Source organism: Aphelocoma coerulescens, chromosome 22 (genome assembly GCF_041296385.1).
Source record: "Aphelocoma coerulescens isolate FSJ_1873_10779 chromosome 22, UR_Acoe_1.0, whole genome shotgun sequence".
In the NCBI taxonomy this organism is placed as follows: domain Eukaryota; kingdom Metazoa; phylum Chordata; class Aves; order Passeriformes; family Corvidae; genus Aphelocoma; species Aphelocoma coerulescens.
In genome coordinates, this window is record NC_091035.1 from 3,745,186 (window position 1) to 3,765,076 (window position 19,891).

Below are 19,891 nucleotides of genomic sequence, written 5' to 3' on the forward strand. Positions count from 1 at the left end.
ACAGAAACCGGGGAGCGTGGGGGAGGGGGCGACCGGGGGGGGGGGGGTGCGGGGAGAGAGGGGTCCTGCCCAAAACGTGTGCCTGGAGAGGGGAGGGGGGTGACAAGGGAAGGTGCTGCCCGGTGCCGAGCCCTGTCTGCGCGGCCGGGAGGGGCCAGGGACACTGCCCAGCCCCGCCTTGGGTGGCCGCGGTGCCCATCTCGAGCCGTGCCCTGCTCCAATCCATCGCCCCGGTTCATCATCCCACTTCAGCATCCCAGTTCATCGCCCCAGTGCCCTCCTGTACCCCCCAAATCATCGCCCCAGTGCCCCCCTGCACCCCCCCAGTGCATGCCCCCCCGCCCCTCCTGCACCCCCCCCCCAGTGCATCCCCCCACATCCGCAGCTGGAAATGCACCAGGAGCTGCCTCAGGGTCTCACTGGGACCCCCCCACCCCCAATTCTGCCACCCCCTGCCCAGCCCCAGGGTGCTCCCCCTGCCCCTCCGCCCAGCCCGGAGCCGGGGGGTTTGGCAGTGTCCTTGGGGTCCTCGCTGCAGCACCTGGCACAGGAGGGACCGGGGGTGGGGATAAAATTGAGGGGCTGGAGGCGGGCAGGGCGGGATTTGAGCCTGGCTTTGCCGGGAGAGCATCGCTCTGGCAGTGTCGGCCCCCAGGCTCTTCCCAAGCCTCAGGGTGGGGGGCAGGGGCAACTTGGGGGGCACAGGGGCACCCCCAGGAAGGAAGGGACCCTCCTCACTGCCCTCCCCTCGGACCCAGCCAAAAGCAGAGCCAGGCACTGCCCCACCAACATTCCCGGGGGGAAAAGGGGAGGGGACAAAGCTCAGAGACCCCCCCAAACCTCCCCTCCTGGCTGAACCGTGCCTGCTGCCGGGCGGGGGCTGCCCCAGGCAGGTTCGAGCCACCCCAATCCCATTCCCTGCAGGAGGATTGAGGCGGGGGGGGGGTGGGGGGCAGATCTGGGGGGCTGGAAGGGCCGGGAAGGGTGGGGGACCCCAATAAAAACCGGCTGAGAGCCCTAAAGCGGTTACACGGCGCGACACGGACGGAGCTCGGGGCCGAGGAGGGCTCAGAAGAGGAAGGCTTTCTTCTTCAGCTCGTTGCGCTTCCACAGCGCCAGTTTGCTGAACTCCTCCGGCGGCATCTCGAACACCTTCAGGAAGTCCTCGGGGGACAGGTGTCGCTGCGGGAGGGGGACAGAGGGTGGTGACAGAGCGCAGGGACCCCTCCCCGGAGCCCCCCGAGCCTGGCGCAGCCCCTACCTCCAGCCTGGTCCTGTCCACGCCGGGCGGGAGCTTCACGCGGCCTCGGTTCGTCACCATCAGCATCTCATAGGGGTAGATCTGCAAGGGGGAGGGGGACATGGGGATGTGAGACCCTTTGAGAGCCCCCTCGGCCGCATCCAAGCCCCCCCAGCCCCATCAAAGACCCCCAGCCCTTTCCAAGCCCTCCCAACCCCATCCAAGCCCCCTGGCCCCATCAAAGGCCCCCGACCCCATCAAAGGCCCCCGGCCCCATCCAAGCTCTCCCAGGCCCTTCCACGCCCCCCCACCCCGGCCCCTTCCAACCTCCCCAGCCCCATCCAAGCCCTCCCCGGCCCCATCCAAACCCCCCAGCCCCATCAAAGACCCCCAGCCCCTTCCAAGCCCTCCAACCCCATCAAAGACCCCCAGCCCCTTCCAAGCCCTCCCAACCCCATCCAAGCCCCCCCAACCCCATCAAAGACCCCCAGCCCCTTCCAAGCCCTCCCAACCCCATCCAAGCCCCCTGGCCCCATCAAAGGCCCCTGGCCCTATCCAAGCTCTCCCAGGCCCTTCCACGCCCCCCCCAGCCCCATCCAAGCCCTCCCAACCCCATCCAAGCCCCCCCAACCCCATCAAAGACCCCCAGCCCCTTCCAAGCCCTCCCAATCCCATCCAAGCCCCCTGGCCCCATCAAAGGCCCCCAGCCCTATCCAAGCTCTCCCAGGCCCTTCCACGCCCCCCCCAGCCCCATCCAAGCCCTCCCAACCCCTTCCAACCCCCCCAGCCCCTTCCAAGCCCCACCCGGCCCCATCCAAATCCCCCAACCCCACCCAAGCCCCCTCAGCCCCATCCAAGCCCCCCCAGCCCCGCTCACCTTCTGCTCCAACATGCTGGGCAGGGAGTTCCCTCTGTCCATGCGCCCGCGCTGGCCGTTCTGGGGGGCAAAGCTTGAGGTCAGCCCGGCCCCCCAAGCCCCCAAAGTGCTGCTCTCCCCCACCCGAACCGGAGCCGAGGTGAGGGGCTGCAGCCTGGGGGTGGCAGACCCTCCCCTCCCCCCTGCAGGGACCGTCCCAGAGGTGGCCCCGGTGCCCGTCCCCCCCTTGCCCCGTACGTCACCCTCTCGCTGGGTCTCCGCGTCCGCAGCCAGGTGAGTTCTTACCTGCAGGGCTGGACAGAGAGGGAAGCAGGGCTCAGCCCGGCGACCCCGCTGTGCCCCCCACATTCCTGCCCTAGAGCTGCTTTTCCAGCCTCTGCTGAGCCCGGGTTTGTCCCAGCACTCCCAATCCCTGGGGACACCCCTACATGTCCCAGGACACCCCCACATTCTCAGGGACACCCCCCTGGGACACCCCCACATCTCCAGGGCGCCCCTACATCCCCCCAGGTCATTCCAGCATCCCCGGGACACCCCCACATGTCCCAGGAACACCCCCACATGTCCCAGGAACACCCCCCCAATCCCAGGGACACCCCCACATTCCCAACGATCCCCCCATCCCATGCCCTGATCCTCACCCGGACTGCCCTTCTCGCTCCCCGCCGAGCCGAACTCTGCCGACTGCAGCTGCGGGGGGACAGGACAGGGTCACAGGGGTCACCCCAAACCCCCGAGCGGGGTGGGGGGGACCCCGGCAGTGGGAGGGGGGCAGCTGAGAGCCACTTACCCGGGTGAGGGTGCTCCGGCCGGAGGCGGGGAGGGAGGAGCTCTTGGAGCTCGAGTGCAGGGCTGAGAGAGAGGCGGAGACCGTCAGGGACGGGCAGGGATGGGGAGGGGCGCAGGTGGGATTTGGGGGTGCAGGTGGGATTTGGGGGTGCAGGAAGGATTTGGGGGTACAGGCGGGATTTGGGGGTACAGGAGGGAATTGGGGGTACAGGTAGGATTTCGGGGTACAGGCGGGAATTGGGAGGTGCAGGCAGGATTTGGGAGGTGCAGGCGGGATTTGGGGGTACAGGTGGGATTTGGGGGGTACAGACGGGATTTGGGAGGTGCAGGCAGGATTTGGGGGGGTACAGGCGGGATTTGGGGGGTGCAGGAGAGAATTGGGGGGTACAGGTGGGATTTGGGGGGTACAGGTAGGATTTGGGAGGTACAGGCGGGATTTGGGGGGTGCAGGGGGATTTGTGGGGTACAGGTGGGATTTGGGAGGTGCAGGCGGGATTTGTGGGGTACAGGTGGGATTTGGGGGGTACAGGTAGGATTTGGGAGGTACAGGCGGGATTTGGGGGGTGCAGGGGGATTTGTGGGGTACAGGTGGGGTACAGGCAGCCAGAGGTGAGGCGGGGAGGGGACGGGATGCAGGGAGAACAATCCCACTCACACGTGTGGAACGGCGTCCGGTCCGGCAGCGAGCGAGTTTTTCTCCGGATCGGGAGCGACTTCTCCATCTCCTCCTTCAGGATCAGCTTCCCGAGGTTGGAGGTGACCTGGGAACGAAGGGACACGGATTGGGATCGGTGCCAGCGCATCCCCAGCCCCTCACAAGGTGCCACCCGCCCCTGACCTTGCTCAGCTCCTGCCGCTGGAGCTCCCGCAGGTTCTTCATCTCCTCCGTGAGATCCTCCTCCTCCTCCTCCCCCCTCTTGGACGCCATCCGCCTCCTCCACTCCGTCTCTGCGGGAAAAGTGGGGATGTTCCACTCATTCCCAGCCCTCCCTGGGGTCTCCAGGAGGGAAAACCCCGCTGTTCCCACCTACCCACGACGGCCAGGGACGGGGGGCACGGCCAGTAGTCGGTCTCGATCTTGGCGGGCTGGTTGGGATCTGGGGGCTGCGCCGCCGGGAATTTGGAGGATTCGATGATCAAGTCCTCTATGAGATGCTTCCCGTGGTGGGCGCTGGAATGGTGGTCTGGGGGGCACAGGGAGGGTGAGGCAGCATCCCGGGATCCCCCATCCCATGGGATACACCCCTCCCACCCCACTCACCTTTCTGCCGGTAGATCGGGGGCTTCTTGTAGATGTTGAACTCTGTCGTGTCGGTCTCTGGAAGGAAAAGAGGATTTGGGGTTGGGCATGGGAATGGGATTGGGAAGAGGCTCCGGCACCATCTGGATGGGTCAGTTTGGGGTGCCAGGGGGGTGTTACCGGGGCGGTGGAAGTGCTGGACGCTGCTGCGGGTCGGGGCAGTGCCCTGGCGCGAGGGGGGCAGCGGGGTGCTGCTGGGGGGCCGGCTCTCCAGCCACTCCCGGATGACCTGCGGGAAAACGGGATCGGGGGTCAGCGAGACCCCTCCCCAGTTCAGCATCGCCCCCTCCTTCCCGCAGTCCCAGCGGTGACGGTACTCACCTCCGGAGACGGAGGAGGAGACATGGATTTGGGAGACAGGGAGCGCTGCAGGAGGCAAGAATCCCATGAATTTTAATAGTTTTAAATGAATTTTAATAATTTTCATAACTTTCACGAGCCATTATGGATTTTTACGAATTCTAATGAATTTTTATGAATTTTTATGACTTTTTATAAATTTTTATGACTTTTTATGAATTTTTATGATTTTTTTCTAATTTTTATTAATTTTTCGTGCATTTTAAGTATTTTTTACGCTGGAGTTTTATTCCAGCAGCCCCAGCTCTGTGATCCTTTTACCCAGGTGGGATTCTCCCAAAAAACCACTCAGGGAATTCCCCCTCACCTCCCGGCTCCGGGGCAGCTCCACGTGCTCCATGAGCGAGTAGGTGAAGTGGGGCTCGTAGATCATCAGGTCCGGGCGTTCGATGTCCAGGATCGCTTTGTCCTTAGGGATGGCAGCCAGATCCTTGTACCCCAGGACCTCGTTGTCCATTTTGGCCTGGAAGGAAGGGAAAATGCCTTAATTCAGAGTGCAGGAAGGGAATTTTTGAGAATGGGGAGAGTTCACGTCATCCACGGCCCTGCCTGGGGGGATGGAGAGGGTTTGGGGGCCACATCCCGAGCCCGTGGATTTAGGGATGCGGTGCGAAGATGGGAATGACTCCTTACCACGATGCTGGAGGGAGATCCAGGAACGCTGGATCCGCGGGAAGAACAGACGCTCCCAGGGGAGGTCAGTGGCTGCTGGGTGGAAAACGGGAGGTTTTAGCCCAGGGAGGGGCTCTGGGGTGTGGTCGAGGCGTTGCAGAGGGGCCCAGGGACAGCCCTGTGCCCATGAACCCCGGATTCCTTGGGGGTGGGGGATTCCTGGTGGGCACTGGGCGGGCGGGGGACAGCCCGGAGGTGGCAGCGGCTTGGCCAGGACACGCTGTGCCACTAGAGGGTGCTGCCAGCCTGGGCTGGAGGAGGAGGAGGAGGAGGAGGAAGGCAGGGCCCTACTAACAGCAGCTTGTCCTTGGCCACCAGCCCCTGTCCTTGGCCACCCGTGTGCCCTCCCTGCCTGCAGGGCTCCCCATTCTCCACCACTGTGCCAGCACCTCCAGCACCCTTCCCGGACCCCCAGAACCCTCCCCTGTACCCCCAGCATCTTCTCGGGACCTCCAGAACCTTCCCTGGACCGCCAGTACCCTGTTCTGTACCCCCAGAAGTTTTCCCGGACCCGCAGCACCCTCTTCTGTGTCCCAGCACCTTGTTCTGTACCCCCAGAACCTTCCCTGGACCCCCAGCACCCTGTCCAGACCCGAGCACCCTTCCCGGACCCCCGGAACCCTTCCCGGACCCCCGGAACCCTTCCCATGCCCCCCTTACCTTCTGCAGTCTTTCCATTCAGCTGTGGGCTGGCGGGGTTGTGTCAGTCACAGGGTCCTGTGGGGACAGCGGGGGGCTCGGGCACTGCCAGGGTGGGCACAGAGCGACCCCCGGGCTGGGGGGTCCCATCTCCCACCGCCCTCCTGCCACGGGGCCGAGCCCTGCACCCCCCGAACCGGGCCCTAAAGTGGCACGAGGCTGGCACTTGCCCAAATATTGCTGTGCTGGCAGCAGGACAGGCGTGCCAGGAGATGCCCCCAAGTCAGGGCACAGGCGTGGGGCACCCCACTCACCGCTGCCTCTGTGGCTCCACATCCCTCTGGGCGCCGACACCGGGCTGGGGCTCGGGTGTTCCCTCTGCAAGGGACAGAGAGAGGCGACGCTGACCCGCAGGGTGATGAAGCCACCCCTTGTCCCCGCGCCGTCCCCGCGGTCCCCCCGTGCCTGCTGCGTGTCCCCTGCCCGTGCCCGGTGGCTGCTGACGGTGCTGGCAAGCGGAGCAGCGGCAGTGACGCCCTTTTGTCCCGCGGCCTCGAGAAGGCTCCAGCGGCTGCGGGTCGGGCGTTGCTGCGCTCAGCCCCCCACAGCCCCCGGGCCCGGCCACGCTCTAAACCCACAATGCCACACACAAAGGGGAAAATTCCCCATTCTCCTCAAAACTTCTCCTTTCACAGGGGAGGGAGTTGGGAAAACCTCGTGAGAGCCGGGCAGTGACAGCGGCAGCAGCGCGGGGGCCTCCGGCCTTGACCCCAAGCCTGCAGCCTGGGCACGGGGGGTGAGGGGGTGGCACCGCCTTTGGGAACCCCAATCCTGCTGCCCCACAGCCCCGCGGCTCCCAGGAAGCGCAGAGCCCATTCCCATGGGATGCAGAGATGGAGCCGGACCCAATCTGAGAAATCCCGGAGCATCCTCCGGCAGCCAGGGAGGAGCGGGATGAGGGAGCTCTGCCGGCAGCTCCCCCGAGGCCCCCCTGCCACAAATAACCCCCAGATTTGTCACTGGGACGGGGCTTTAACCCGCTGATCCCCATCCCCAGCACCTCCCCGCCCTCCCCAGGGATCCAGGACCGGTGGGATGGGCACTCCCGGCTCGGCACAAGGGCGGCATTGTCCGGGCGGGCACATCCATGAGCTCACACTTTCCAGTGCCGGAGCCAGCGTTGCCCCCCGCCTCCGGTCGCGCTCCAGGGCGCTCGGGACACCGGCGGGGACGCGGTGGCAGCGAGCAGATGGAGGCGATGGCGGAGAACGGGAGCGGAGGGAGCGGCGGGAGGGTGGGTGCGGGGCCGGGTGGATGCGGACGCCGGAGGGGAAGGAAAACAAACGCGAGCCGGGGGTGCGGAGAGACGCCACAAAACTGGCGAGGGGTGCCAGGGCTGCACAAGCACCTCGGTCACGGTCCCCCCCCCCCCCGCCCTCCCCGCGCTCCGGGGGACGCGGGGACAGCTTATCAGGCGCAGGCAGGGAGCCACCGCCCCGATGGCAGCCGCGTTCCCCATGGCAACCTCCAATCTCCCCGCGGATCCGCTGCCAGGTCCCCCGCGTGTCCCGAGATAAGGGACACTCGGCGTGTTTGGGATTTTCCTGGCCAGGAGGGCGAGGGGGAGAGGGGACAGGACGGGGAACACAGCGTGTCCCCCTCCCAGGGCGATGCTGAGAGGAAGGAAAAGAGCTGGGCATGGAGCATGGAAAAATGGGAGAGATGGAGGAAGGCTGGATGGATGGATGGATGGATGGATGGACGGACGGAGAGGACACGTTCCGGCGGGGCTCACCGGGATGGGGGGGTGCCGGTACCCCGCCCGTGCCGGGGGGGCCGTGGCCGGGGCTGTGCTGCCGCGGGAAGAGGCCGGTTCCCTCCTCCCCACCCCGAGGAAATCCGGATTTGACTTTTCGCAGCCGCCAAAGCCATCAGTGCCCGGCTTCGGGCCAGGGGCCAGGCCGTGAGAACCTCCCCAGCGCCCGGGGGGAGAGGGCGGGGACCCCCAGCCTTCCTCCCATCGCCCTCCTCCTCACCCTCACTTCCCTGCCCGTGCCACCGCGCGGGCCACGGGCACCCGAATTGTGCCGCGGCTGTCGCGGCTCGCAGCCATCAGCGAAAGGCGGGGGACACCCGAGGTCACAAGTTCCCTGAACAGACGGTTCCCGCCAGCCCTGGGAACGGTGTCCGGTGCTTCCCAGCCCAGCCCAACCCCGGCCTCCTCCTCCTCCCGCTCCTCCTCCCACCACAACCTCCAAACAAACACAGCGCAGGCGAGGCCCGGAGCATCCTCCCCGCTCACCGGGGAAACCGAGGCACCGCCACACGCGGGGCCCCACCGGCAACTTGATCGCGACAGGGACGAGCCACGGGGAGCACGTGGGTCCCCGACACCGTGGCTCGCCGGTGTCCGGTTCCTTCTTTGTCCTGTTTCTCCCTTTCCCGTCCCCGCCGGGGCATCTCCCGCCAGCGGGGGCGACCCCGTGGCTACTGACAGCCCATCGCTTCCGCTGCATCCTGCGCGGGGACCTCGGTGGCCTTAAAAGCCACCAGCTGCCAGCCCCGGGCGTTTTTCCATGGCTCGGATGGAGGGCGCATCCTGCCGCGGGCACAGGGACGCTCCGTGCCTCAGTTTCCCCGGATGGAAGGTGGAGGTGGGGGGGGTGGGGGGAAGTAGCAACAACCCGCCCACCCCACCGCGGAGCGGATGGCGATGAAGGAGGCATTTCCACCTCCTCGGTTCCTCCCATCCGTGGAATCTGGGCCAACGCAGCTGCTCCCCAGCCCTGCCGGGAGGCTCCGAGCCCCGCAGGTTTAGAGAGGGGGGATGCGTGGCCTGAACCCCAAAGCCCCCGGCAGTGGGGAGGGGGGGGCAGTCCGTGCCCGGCCCCCCTGGGCCGATGGCCACGCCGCAGCCCGCTTTGGGCCGCGCCTCACGTGGCTCGTAATCTGGGATTAAAGTGGGATTAGCCTGCTCATCCCGCACGCGGAGGGACCCGCTGGGGGTGTGTGCGGAGGCCGCGCCCTCCGGGGCTCCCGCTGGGGGTCTGGGGGTGCCCCCGCGCCCCAAAGACCCCCCCGGTCCTGCCAGCTCTGGGATCAGCCCCATGGCATGCCCAGCACTGGGTACCTCGGGGTGGGGGGGGCTGGACACCCCAATACCGTGCATGGGGTCACCACAGCGAGGCACCCACCTGGCGGGACAGCGGGGATGCGGCCGCGGGGTCCCGAGGTGGCAGGTGGTGGCCCAGGTTTTCCTGGGAGAGGCTAGAATTAGCCCAGCCTGGCCACCCACCCTGCACGCCCACAGCCAGGAGCTGATCCCCCCCTCCGAGATGGCTCCATCCGTGGCCAAGAGATGGGGGGGGTCGCGCTTTGCACCCCAAATTCTCCCCCCAAACCGCTCCGCGATGCTCCGTGGCGGTGGGGCGACAGGAATTTGGCCCCTCGGTTCTTTGCCAGGGGGGTTGGATGCGACCAGGGGTGCTCCAAAATTCCCGGGTCCACGGCAAAACCGCGACCACCACGGGCCCGGGAGCATCAAACCCTTCGAGGGGGGTGGGATTGGGGGGTGCCCTCCCAGCAACAGCGCTGAGACCCCACAAACTCACTCCTCGAGTGGGGCTGGGAAGGGCTGGGCTGTCCCGGCCTCCTCCCTTGGGGTACGCGGTGCCCATGGCAATGTCCCCAGGGAGGGGGCACAGCGGTGTCCCGGGGGGGCCGCGGAGGAGGGGGGGGGGAGGTCGGGGAGGGGTCAGCGATGGAGCCCCGTGTCCCCCGCGTTCCCCCCTCGGGTCCCCGCCCTTCCCATCCCCCCCCGGCCCCCCAGCAAGGGCAGCACCCCCGGGAATGGGGACAAGGTGGGAACAAAACGCGGGGCTCCCCCGAGCCCCCTCAGCTCCCCGCGAGAGCGGCGGCACCGAAAAGCGACGGCAAAGCCAAGAGCGGCCGCCACGAACCGTCCCCCCCGCACCCCCCCGGCGGCCTGTCCGCCACCCGGGTCCCCCCGCCGCGTCCCCGTCCCTCCCGAGCCGCGCGGCCGCGCACTCACCTAAGGACGGGGACACCGCATCCCTGCGGCCGCGGGGGGCTGCCGGGGGGATGCCCTGGGCTCGCTCAGCTCGCCCGGCCACCGACTCGCGCCTGGGCTCCCGGGGCTGCGGCGGCTGCGGCTCATCCGAGAGCGTGACAGCGGGGCGCGGGCGGGCGAGCGGGCGGGCGAACGGGCGAGCGAGCGAGCGAGCCTATCTCCCCCCGCCAGCCCCGCCGCCCGCCGCCCGATAACCGCGGCTGGGCGGGCGTGCGGGGGAGGCTGCGTGGGAGGGTGGGTGGGAGGGTGGAGGAGTGCGTGGCTGCCCGGGGCGGGGGGGGGGTGGCAGCGTGGGTTCGCCTGTCCCCACCTCGCTGCTGGCTCAGTCCCTTTCCCAACAAGAGGAGAATTAGCCGGCATCATGACGAAGCAGTATTGGCTCCCGCTCCTCCCGCTTCCCCGGCACAAAGAGGGAGGAAAACAGGGATAACCCGGCCTGCGCCGCTGCCAGGGACAGCCTGGACCCCCAGCACCTTCCCCAGCCCCCGCTGGACTCTGGGCGCGGCCACCCCCGCTCCCCCCGCAGCCCCTCGCAGGGATTTTGGCACCCCCAGCCCCTCTCTGGGGGAGGGGGTGAGCACCTCACGGGGCTGCGGCAGCGTGGGGTGAGGGAGGGGGAATGGCACCTCCCGCCCAAGCCGACCCCGAGGCTGGGTTTGGGGGTGCTGCGCCCACCCCTCGCTGCCCTGGGAGGGGAAATCCAGCGAGAATTTTCACCCGCAGGACCAGCGCAGCCCAGAGAGGGCTGGGACGAGCTGGGAATCTGCCAAAATCAAGCGCTGGGCTCTGGCAGGGACAGATGTCCCCCCCCACCCCAAGCCCCCCGCGCCTTGGGGGTCGCGGTCCAGCCCCTGTCCGTGGGAAGAGCCCCCAGGTCTGGGAAGCACGGCCGGGCTGGGGCAGGGCAGGGAGGCTGCGGCCGCCTCCATCCCTCTGGAGCCGCTCGGAACGTGATCCCGGCCTCCGGCACGGGAGCGGAGCCGCGGCCGGACCCCGCCGGGGGCGGCGGGGCTGCGTTGCTGCCGCAGCGCTGGGATCCGGAGTCTATTCCCGGCTCTGTGTGGGAGAGCTGCCTGGTGACAGCAGCTCCCTTTCTGGGGCTCCTCCTCGCTGCTTCTGCTCTTTGCTGCCTCAGTTTCCCCCTCCCGGCTCAGGAAAGGGTTGCTGGACCCCCCCCGGATGCACATCTGGGGGGGTGCGGGCTCAGGGATGCACATCTGGAGGGGGGGATGGACACTCAGGGGGAGGCTCAGCCTGGGCTGCGAGTACGGGGATGGACACCCGGGGTGCACATCTGGGAGGAAACGCCCCCAGGGATGCACATCTGGGGGGATACAGGCCCAGCGGTGAACATCTGGCGGGGATACACCCCCAGGGGGGTTCGCACGCGTGTCCTTTAAGGCCAGGGCCAGCCTGGCTCTCCGGACCAGGAGCATCCCGGCCTCGGCTCCGAGCTGCCGCCGTCCCCCCGCGCTGTGAGGGGGCTCCGCCGGCCCCAGCCGCCCCCCGGGGCCGTGCCCATGAATAATCGAGGCTGCGGCCGCCTCCCCCTCGCCACTAACCCAGTTTCTCAAGCATGAAGACGATCGCAGCGGCTGCTCGGCGGCTGCCACCTGCGCCCGGGGGCTGCTCGGGCTCCTGACCCGGCCGTGGCACCCGCCGGGGCTCGGCCTCCCAGCCCAGCACCCCACGGGGACGGCGGGAGGAGTTTGGGGACGCCCCGATGCGGCTCCCATCCCGCACCACGCGCCAGCTCATGCACCCACCCCCAAAGCCGAGCCCGGCCACGCTCCCCAGAGCCCCCCGTCCCCGCTGGGTCACCCCTTGTCCCGGCGGTGCCCTTCAAAGCCGGGCCCAGCGCACGGGGGTGCCCGGGGCGGGGCCCTGGGTGTGGGGCAGGGGGATCAGGCCCTACCTTCACGGGAGCCCATGGCCCGCCGCAGGCAGGGCTGCCTGTCCGCCGGGAGCCATCCCCGCGCCGAGCATCCCCTCCCCTGCGCCGCACGCGCGTTGCCACAGCGACCGCCTCCCGCCGCAGCCCCGGGATGGAGCGCGGAGGATGTGCAGGAGCAGCCCTCGGGCTCGCCGGGAGGTGGAGGGTGGGCAGGAGCGGCCCCTGGGCTCTGAGAGGGATGGAGGGTGGGAAGGAGCATCCTTCGGCCTCACTGAGAGATGGAGGAAGTGCAGGAGCATCCTTTGGCTTCAGTGAGGGACGGAGGGTGGGCAGGAGCATCCTCTGGCCTTGCCAAGGGATGGAGGATATGGAGGAGCAGCCTTCGGCCTCACTGAGAGACTGAGGGTGTGCAGGACAATCCTCTGGACTCACTGAGGGATTGAGGATGTGCAGGACGATCCTCTGGACTCACTGAGGGATTGAGGATGTGCAGGAGCATCCCTCGGCCTCCCCACCCTGCGGGGTGCGGCCAAGGAACATCCCCACATTCCCAGGGGGACACGACACAACCCCTGCGTCCCTCTGCAGCAGCTGCCTGACCCCAAACCGCCCCCACCACCTCCCTGCAGGGCCCTGGGGTTTGCTGGGGCAACACCCAGAGGAGCCCAGTGACCTCCACCCTGCGAGGGGCGGCCTGGACACTCCCCACGCCCCAGGGGACACCAGTCCTGTCACCCCAGTGCCACCCCCAGCCCAGCTCATGGGACACCTCTGGCGTGACTGGGACGCTGGGGAGGGCAAGGACTGCAGGGAGTGGGATGGCAGCGGGGTGAGGGCTGGCACCCATCACCTCTGCAGCCAGGGGGGCTCTGGGGAGGTGCCCCCAGTGGCCTCATGGCCCCCTCGGAACCCCCAGGGCATCCCCAGCCCCTGGAGCACCCCCAACTCCCGGGCCATCCCCGACCCCCTGAGCGTCCCCAGCCCCCAGAGCATTCCCAGCCCCTGGAACATCCCCAGCCCCTGGGAGAGCAAAGCCTTGGGAAAGGCTGGGACGAGACACCCTCCAGTGCACTTTCTGCACAGAGGACATTCCTGTCCCCACCTCCGTCCCCCGCCCCAGGTCTCACCTCAAAAAACAAGAAAGAAGCCGTGTGAGGGGTTTTTTTTTTCTCTCCTTCTCCAGCCATAATTAAAAAGGACTCACCCTTCCGAGCCCTTTCTATCCCGGGAGGTCGAGAAGAAAGAGAGGGGAGGAAGGGGAAAAACCCTGAAAGAAAAGAGAGGAAGGGCTTGGGAAGGAGAAGAGAAAAAAAAAAAGGGACGGGGGAAAAATTAAAGCGGAGATTACACAAAGGGAACTCCTCTACCTTTGAAGCTTTGGCTAAATTGGGGAGGGGGCGGCGGGGGCAGGGAGGGTCCAGACCCAGCCGGCTCCTTTCTCAAAGCCTTCTCCTTTCAAGAATGTCTCGAATTCCTGCAGGAACAAGGAGCCGGGGCTGTGGGGCCGAAGGAAACGGGAGGGGAAAAATAAAATCACCGTGGCCGCTCCGCTAATTCCGGCCGCCACACCTGGGCAGCGGCGCCGGGCGCATTGTTCGGCCCTAATTGCTGGGTGTTGCATTTCCCTTCTGCTTTAAAGCTTCATTTAACTCAAACTGTTATAATTTTCTCCCCACTGCCCTCCCCAGCCGTGCTGGCGGGGCTTTGTAGGGGCTGGGGGAGCCCCGAACCGGGGATTATGTCCCCCCCAGGGTCTGGCTGCCACCTCCCAGGGTATTGTCACAGGGGAAGGCGGTTCTGGGGAGGGGGGGGGAACAGCAGCGGGGTCGGGGGGGCGGCGGGGCTGGTGGCCCTAAAAGGGAGAAGAGGGGGGACCGTGATGGTGGAGGCTGAGGGTGATGGGATTTGGGGGGAACAGGGGGTACCAGAGTGATGCCCTGAGTGTGGAGAACAGGGGGGAGCACCCTGGGTGCCACTCCAAGGGTGATGCCAGGTGAAGGGAACAGTGGGGACCAGGACAAGGGTGATGCTCCAGGGGGGAGCTTTGGGTGCCACGGTGGGTACCAGGCTGAGGGTGATGCCCTGGGGTGGGGACAGCAGGGGGTACCACACTGGTGCCACTCTGAGGGCTATGGCCTGGGGGGCTGCAGTGGATACCGGCTCTGGGCGATGCCCTGGGTGGGGAGAACAGCAGGAACCCCACCGAGGGTGATGTTCTGCGGGGTAAAACAGCGGGTGCGGTGATAGGAGCCACACTGGGGGTGATGCCCGCTGGGGGACCAGTGGATGCCCCTCTGGGGGTGATGCCCTGGGCACCAGGGTGCAGCAGCCACCCCCAGGCCACAAGCTGAGGGACACAGACAGCGATGGCAGCCCCAGGGTGGCCTCATCAGCAGCCACCTCCATCCTCCTGCTTCTGTCCCGAGGCACGAGGTGGTGGCACAGGGCACCCTGTGCTGGGTCCCCCCATCCCCAATAGGGACACAGCAGTGGCAAAGCCTTGGCACGGGAAGGAAAACAGCCCCAAGCCCCAGAGTTTGGACACTCACTTTTATTGCCTCGGGGTTTCCTCCTTTACACCAGGAAACTCCCAAGTCTAAAGGTTTAGGCCTAAAACTGACTCATAAACAACAGAATTGGTCAAAACACACAAAATAGGAGCAGTAGCAAAATAAAAATCACCTAAAAGCATCTTCTCTTTGGCCTGGTGGGCACCCACGGTGTCCCTGTCCCACCCAGTGCCACCGGGAGAGGGCACGGACCTTCCCCTCCAATAAATAACACGGAGACCCCACAGGGGTGGGGAGACAAGTGCTGGCCCCGGGGGCTGTGACCCAGAATCCCACCCCAGAGGGGACATCCCACACGTTCATGGCCGGTGCCATCCGTCCCTGGCACCGAGAGCAGCATCCAGGGGGAACGGGAGTGAGTCCGGGGGTGGTGGCACAGGGACAAGGCTCTGGGGGCTGACAAGGGCACAAAGGCACGGGGTGGCGAACGTGGATTCCACGGGATGCTCCAGGGATTCAGCCACCAGTGACCACCTCCGAGGTCCTGGCTCCTCCTGAGGGGAGTGGACAAAGGCACTGGATACCACAGGATGGTCCAGGGGTTCAGGACCCCACTGACCATCCCCAAAGGGTTGAGGAGGGAATGGACAAAGGCCTTGGACACCATGGGGTGCTCCAGGAATTCAGGATCTCAGTGACCATCTCTGAAAGGGAGGGGACAAAGGCCCTGCATCCCCTGGGATACTTCAGGGATTCAGGATCCCACTGCCCATCCCTGAGGGGAGTGGACAAAGGCCCTGCATCCCCTGGGACACTCCGGGATTCAGGACCCCACCCACCAGCGCCCACCCCCAACCCCTGCCCTCCCCACCGTCGGGGCGCTTAAACCCCAAAGCGCTTTCAGAAAAACGGGGAGACCCTCGGGGCGCTGGGAGCCGGGGCAGCGCCCGGGGAGGGCGGGGACAGCTCCGGCCCGGGGTTACGTGCGGGGACCGCGGGTGCGGCGGGAGCGGCGGGTGGGGGACGAGGAGCCCACGAACTCGAACTGCTTCTGGCGCTCGGCGTTGGGGAAGGGCAGCTGCCCCCGGTAGAGGCGCTTGATGAAATGAGCCTCCCGCTGGTTCTGGCGGCTGCGGGAGGCGCGGCGGGGCCGGCCCCGGCGGGTGAAGGCCATGTACCAGCCCTCGTAGCGCGCGTTCTGGAAGGCCGTGTAGTTGTTCTCCAGCACGATCTCGGTGAAGATGCAGTCCTTGCTCTTCCCGTTGGGCTGCGGGGGGAGGAGAGAGGGGGTTGAGGGCCCGCGGCGGTGGGATTTGAGAGAGGTTGGAATGACCCAGACCAGCCCTGCCACGCCTCAAATCCCATCTTTATCACCCCAAAACCCAGCTCTGCCACCCCCAACCTATTTTTGTCACCATCCTTGATACCCCTCAGCTCATCTGTCACCGCCAGTCCACCCCTAACACCCCCCAAGCCCATCTCTGTCACCCCCAAAAAACCAGTTTTTTCACCCTAAAACCCATGTGTGTCACCTCCAGCCCACCCCTGCCCCTCCCTGCATCATCTTTGTCGCCATCTCTGAAACAGCCCAGCTCATCTGTGCCCCCTGCCACCTCCCAAACCCACCTCTGTCACCCCAAAACCCATCCCCACCACATTCCCTATGGATTCCACCCCCGTGCACCAGGAGCAGCTCCCTGGATCATCCCCTTGTGGTGTCTGGCCCAAGCAGCACAGGGAGGACAGAGGAAAAGGGATCAGGGAGAGCACCCCAAAGGTGCCCAAAGTGCCCAGGGACACGGGGACCAGCCTGGCCGGGTTCCCAAGCTGAGCTCCAGGGATCTGGGGGAGCCTGGGGGTGCCCAGGACTCACTTTCCCGATGAGTTTCCCCCTCTTGCTCATGCAGATGTACTTCTCGCTCTCGGCCCCCTTGATCCGCACGCGGCTTCCGAACGTGTCCGTCTCCACGATCAGCTTGGCTGCGAGGAGGGGACGTGTCCTACGAGGGCTGGGACACCCCCCCCGAGGGGCTCCCAGCTCCCACATCCCCCTCATGCCCTTCCCCCTGCCTCCATCTCCCAAAAAGAGGGGCTGGACATGGAGAAAGAAACGTCGTTTCTTTGGGAAAACCAGGAGCTGGCCCCTGTGCTGCTCCCTTCCACAGCAGGGCAGCCCCAGACTCCTCCAAGGAAGCTTCCTGAGATTTTTTTTTTTTTTTCCTTCCAAGAGGAAAAAAAAAATCCCTCCAGGATCCTTCCGAGCGGGCCAGGAGGGCAAAATTTGCTTTTCCAGGGAATTTCCCCATCCGTGGTGCCAAAGGGACTTTGTGAAAACCCAAATCGGGCGGGTGATGAAGGCACAGCCCTTTCCTTCCCCTCCGGCACATCCAAACCGTCAGAATTCAGGGATTTCTCCAGGAATTCCGTGGGTTTTCCAGGCCCAGACCAAACCCAGCACCTGCTGGGTTAATTATCCTCGTCTTCATTGTTCCTCCACAACATTCCCAGCTCCAGAGCCACACGGAAATCCGTGACCGCGGCCGGGAGAATCCAGGGAAAGCCCTGGAAAGGCCGTGACTCGGCGCTGGGAAAAGCCTTTCCCGAAGCTTCGGGCTGTTTGTGGGGCTGTGATGCCTCCTCAGCATAGAAAACCCCTCAGGAAAGGTGGGAACAGTGGGAAAAGCAGGAAGGGCGGGCTGGGATCTGTCTCAGGTGGACTCTGCCCACCACCTGTGGGTATTTAGGAGGAGGATGCCGGGATCAGGCGATTTTCCTCAGGGAAAAGTTGTTTGCCCGTCTCCGGGAAGGCATTGGAAAGCACAAGCCCTAAATGTAGGGGTTATAAATACTTCACAGAGCCAGAGAAATCCACAATTTGGGAAGTTTTGAGGCCAGGGCTGGCTCTTCGCAGCCGCGCTCTCACCAGAGGACGATTTTTTGGAGGCGATTTTTGGGTATAAAACCACCTGGAGCCAGAATTCCTCCACACACCACAGAACTCTTTGGGAAGAGCCACTTCCCAGGTTGATTCCCAGCCTTTCCCTGAGCACCACAGGCGGGGTGGTGGCAGCGCCGGGATCCCAAACCCCCGTCCCGCAGCCAGAGCCTGCAATCCCTGAGGAAGAACCCGGGAAAAGAGGGGACGCACCGTGGGGGGGGGTGTGGGGCTGGGTGAGGGGGTCCTGACCCATCCCTTTCCCTGCCCAGGGCTCTTCCCGGCTCCTGCGCAGCCGGGTCAGGAGGAAAGCGGCTCCGTCGGAGCAGGACAGCTAAAAATCCCGGGAAACCTCTGCCAGGAGGCTGAGAGGAATTCGCTGCTGCGGCGTCAGGAGGGAGCCTCACCGAATTTGTTGCCGTCCTCGGCGGTGGCCGTGATCCTTTTCCCGTGGACCTGGACGTGCTTGCCGCTGGTCCGGCTGTAGAGTTGGTACTCCCGGATCTGGCGCCGGCTCAGCTGGTCCGTCATGGCCCCCTGGTCCCTCACGTACTGGTTAAAATTAGGAGACGGTTGGTTCTCCCCCTTTGTTTACAAAGGGAAAAATCAAATCAATTCGTTTGGGGATGGCAAAGGGAAGGGATGGGTGGGAATGGGCTCGGAGGGGTCGTGGCACCTCCTTTGAGGGTCGCAGTCGCCTTCCCTTGGAGCAGGGAAGGCTTTGGGAGAGGCAAAGAGCGTTCCCTGAATTCCAAGCAGAAGCGGGATGTAGGGAAGGATTCTCCCCTCCCATCCCCGGGGTGCTCAGCAGGAATGAGGGACACGCTGGGAAGCGGGAGCTGAGCTGGTGAAACACCCAGCGGGTCCCTCAGGGGGGGTGAGGCGTCCTAAATCACCCCCCAAATCCCAGGAGTAGATGCCCTAAATCCCAGGAGAGGAGCCACCCGCTCCCAATCCACCCTGGGAATGGGATAAATGCCGCGGGGACCCCGAAACAGCTCCGTGGCTTTTCCTAAATGAGGGATGTTGGAGGGGAAAGCGGAGCGGATTAGGGCAGGTGAGGAGAATTTGGGCTGGGCAGCCCCTGCCCCACTCCGGATTCCAACCAGAACATCCCAAGGGAAAACTGGGCTTAATCCCGGGGCTTTGGGGCAGCACCTGAGAGACCCCGACCCCAAAACCAGCTCTGAAGGGGCCGTGGGCAGGGGGATGAGAATCAGGGGTGGCATCGCCTGCTGGCAGAGAGGGACATTTGGGGTCCCAGTGCTCAGTTTGGGGTGCGCAGCATCGCCCTTGGGGGGGTGGGTCAGGACCTGCCTCCCGCATTCCCAGGCTGCGGAATCGCCTCGCTGGGTGGGAATGCACGAGGGTATCCAGCCCTGGGAGGGTGGGGGGGCACGGCCCGCCCCCCCCAAATCCCTCCCCACCACCTTTGTGTGCTCCCGGGGACTCATTTCCTGCCGGGATCCGCTTTAAAGCCTTTGGGGTTGGCCGGGGGAGGTGGGATGGGATTGGGATTGCGGGGGGGCAGCGGCCCCTCCCCATCAAAGGCGCTTCCCTTCCCCTCTCATTTCCAAAGAAATAAAAGCATTTACCTTGAGAAGGGGGGAAAAAAGGAGGCGAAAAGAAAGAAAAAAAAGTCCCGAGGATGTTTTAATGCCGCGGGGGCCGCAGCCCCGGGGGTTTTGTTCGGGCGCTGGAGCAGAGGGTGCTGATATGGAACAGTGGATTTTAAAAGCTGCCGCTTTTCTAAAGCTCACAAAAAAAAAAAAAAAAAAAAGGGTCGGAGCAACCCCAGAGGGTTTGGGGGAGAGGGGAGGGGGTGTCCAGCCTAGCACCCCCCCGATGGGGGGGTCCAGACCCCTTTAATCCCCTCGGGGCGAGCCCGGGCAGTGTCGGGCAGCTCGAGGGTGACGGAGCTGGCACGGCCCTGCCCGAGCGGGGCTGCGGGAAACGCGTCCCTCGCTGGGCTGGGGTCCCTGCCGGCCCCATCCCGACCCTCCGGAGGGGTCTGGGGGGGGGTGGCCCCCATCACTGAACCCCCTCCTGCAGCCCCTCGAGGTCACAAACACCTCCGGTGGGGACCACGACCCCACGGGCACCATCCCTGCATCCCGCCCTGCCCGGAGCTCGGCCCCACTCGGGCTGGAACTCCCGGGAAAATCCCAAATCCCAGGGCACCGGGAGCCCCCCAAAAGCGAAGGGTCAGCTCAGGGGGTTCACCGAACGCGGCCTTCGCCCACCCCGGGGTCAGCAATACCCCCGCACCTACCTGGGTCTGACAGGAGAACATGAGCAGCTGGAAACATCTGCGGAAAAAAGGGAAAACCGGCGAGTTTTGGGTGGTTTCTCCTTCCCCCCCACCCCGGGAGAAAGCCAAGAACAACCCGGGGACACCCCCGCAAGTCGCAGCGGGAGCTCGGCGCTTACATGGAGAGGTTCTGCAGGGTCAGGGGCTGCATGGCGCTGCTCGAAGCCCCCCGGCCACCGCCGGCCACCGCCAGCCCCGCTTCCCTGGGAATGCTCCGGTCCCCTCCTTCTCGGGGCGGCCGAGGGGACGAGCGGGTGAATCCCGGGATGCGCCG

General features: G+C 65.6%; 2 protein-coding genes across 6 annotated transcripts; both read right to left on the reverse strand.

Annotated features, from left to right (window-relative positions):
• Positions 1-454: 454 nt before the first annotated feature.
• On the reverse strand, positions 455-11,901 carry DMTN (dematin actin binding protein). 5 transcript variants are annotated; one of them, XM_069035545.1, is made up of 17 exons: positions 11,883-11,901; positions 6,192-6,255; positions 5,899-5,955; positions 5,200-5,274; positions 4,874-5,029; positions 4,528-4,572; positions 4,327-4,435; positions 4,168-4,224; positions 3,938-4,090; positions 3,745-3,854; positions 3,562-3,667; positions 2,908-2,969; positions 2,759-2,807; positions 2,355-2,410; positions 2,118-2,177; positions 1,262-1,342; positions 455-1,182 (listed from the first exon to the last, which is right to left on the reverse strand). In XM_069035545.1, exons 3-17 carry the CDS (start codon positions 5,914-5,916, stop codon positions 1,069-1,071), a joined length of 1,251 nt encoding a protein of 416 aa, XP_068891646.1. In that variant the 5' UTR covers positions 5,917-5,955; positions 6,192-6,255; positions 11,883-11,901; the 3' UTR covers positions 455-1,068. The 5 variants fall into 5 exon arrangements, 4 of the variants coding, with proteins under 4 accessions (XP_068891646.1, XP_068891645.1, XP_068891647.1 ...); XM_069035544.1 differs by lacking the exon at positions 11,883-11,901 and adding an exon at positions 9,929-10,053; XM_069035546.1 differs by lacking the exon at positions 11,883-11,901 and adding an exon at positions 7,035-7,251 and having other exon boundaries at positions 5,200-5,271.
• Positions 11,902-15,350: 3,449 nt separating this feature from the next.
• Positions 15,351-19,608, reverse strand: FGF17 (fibroblast growth factor 17). Its single transcript, XM_069035535.1, has 4 exons — positions 19,579-19,608; positions 17,714-17,858; positions 16,245-16,351; positions 15,351-15,638 (listed from the first exon to the last, which is right to left on the reverse strand). The coding sequence occupies exons 1-4, from the start codon at positions 19,597-19,599 to the stop codon at positions 15,351-15,353; spliced, it is 561 nt and encodes a 186-aa protein (XP_068891636.1). The 5' UTR covers positions 19,600-19,608.
• Positions 19,609-19,891: the final 283 nt, after the last annotated feature.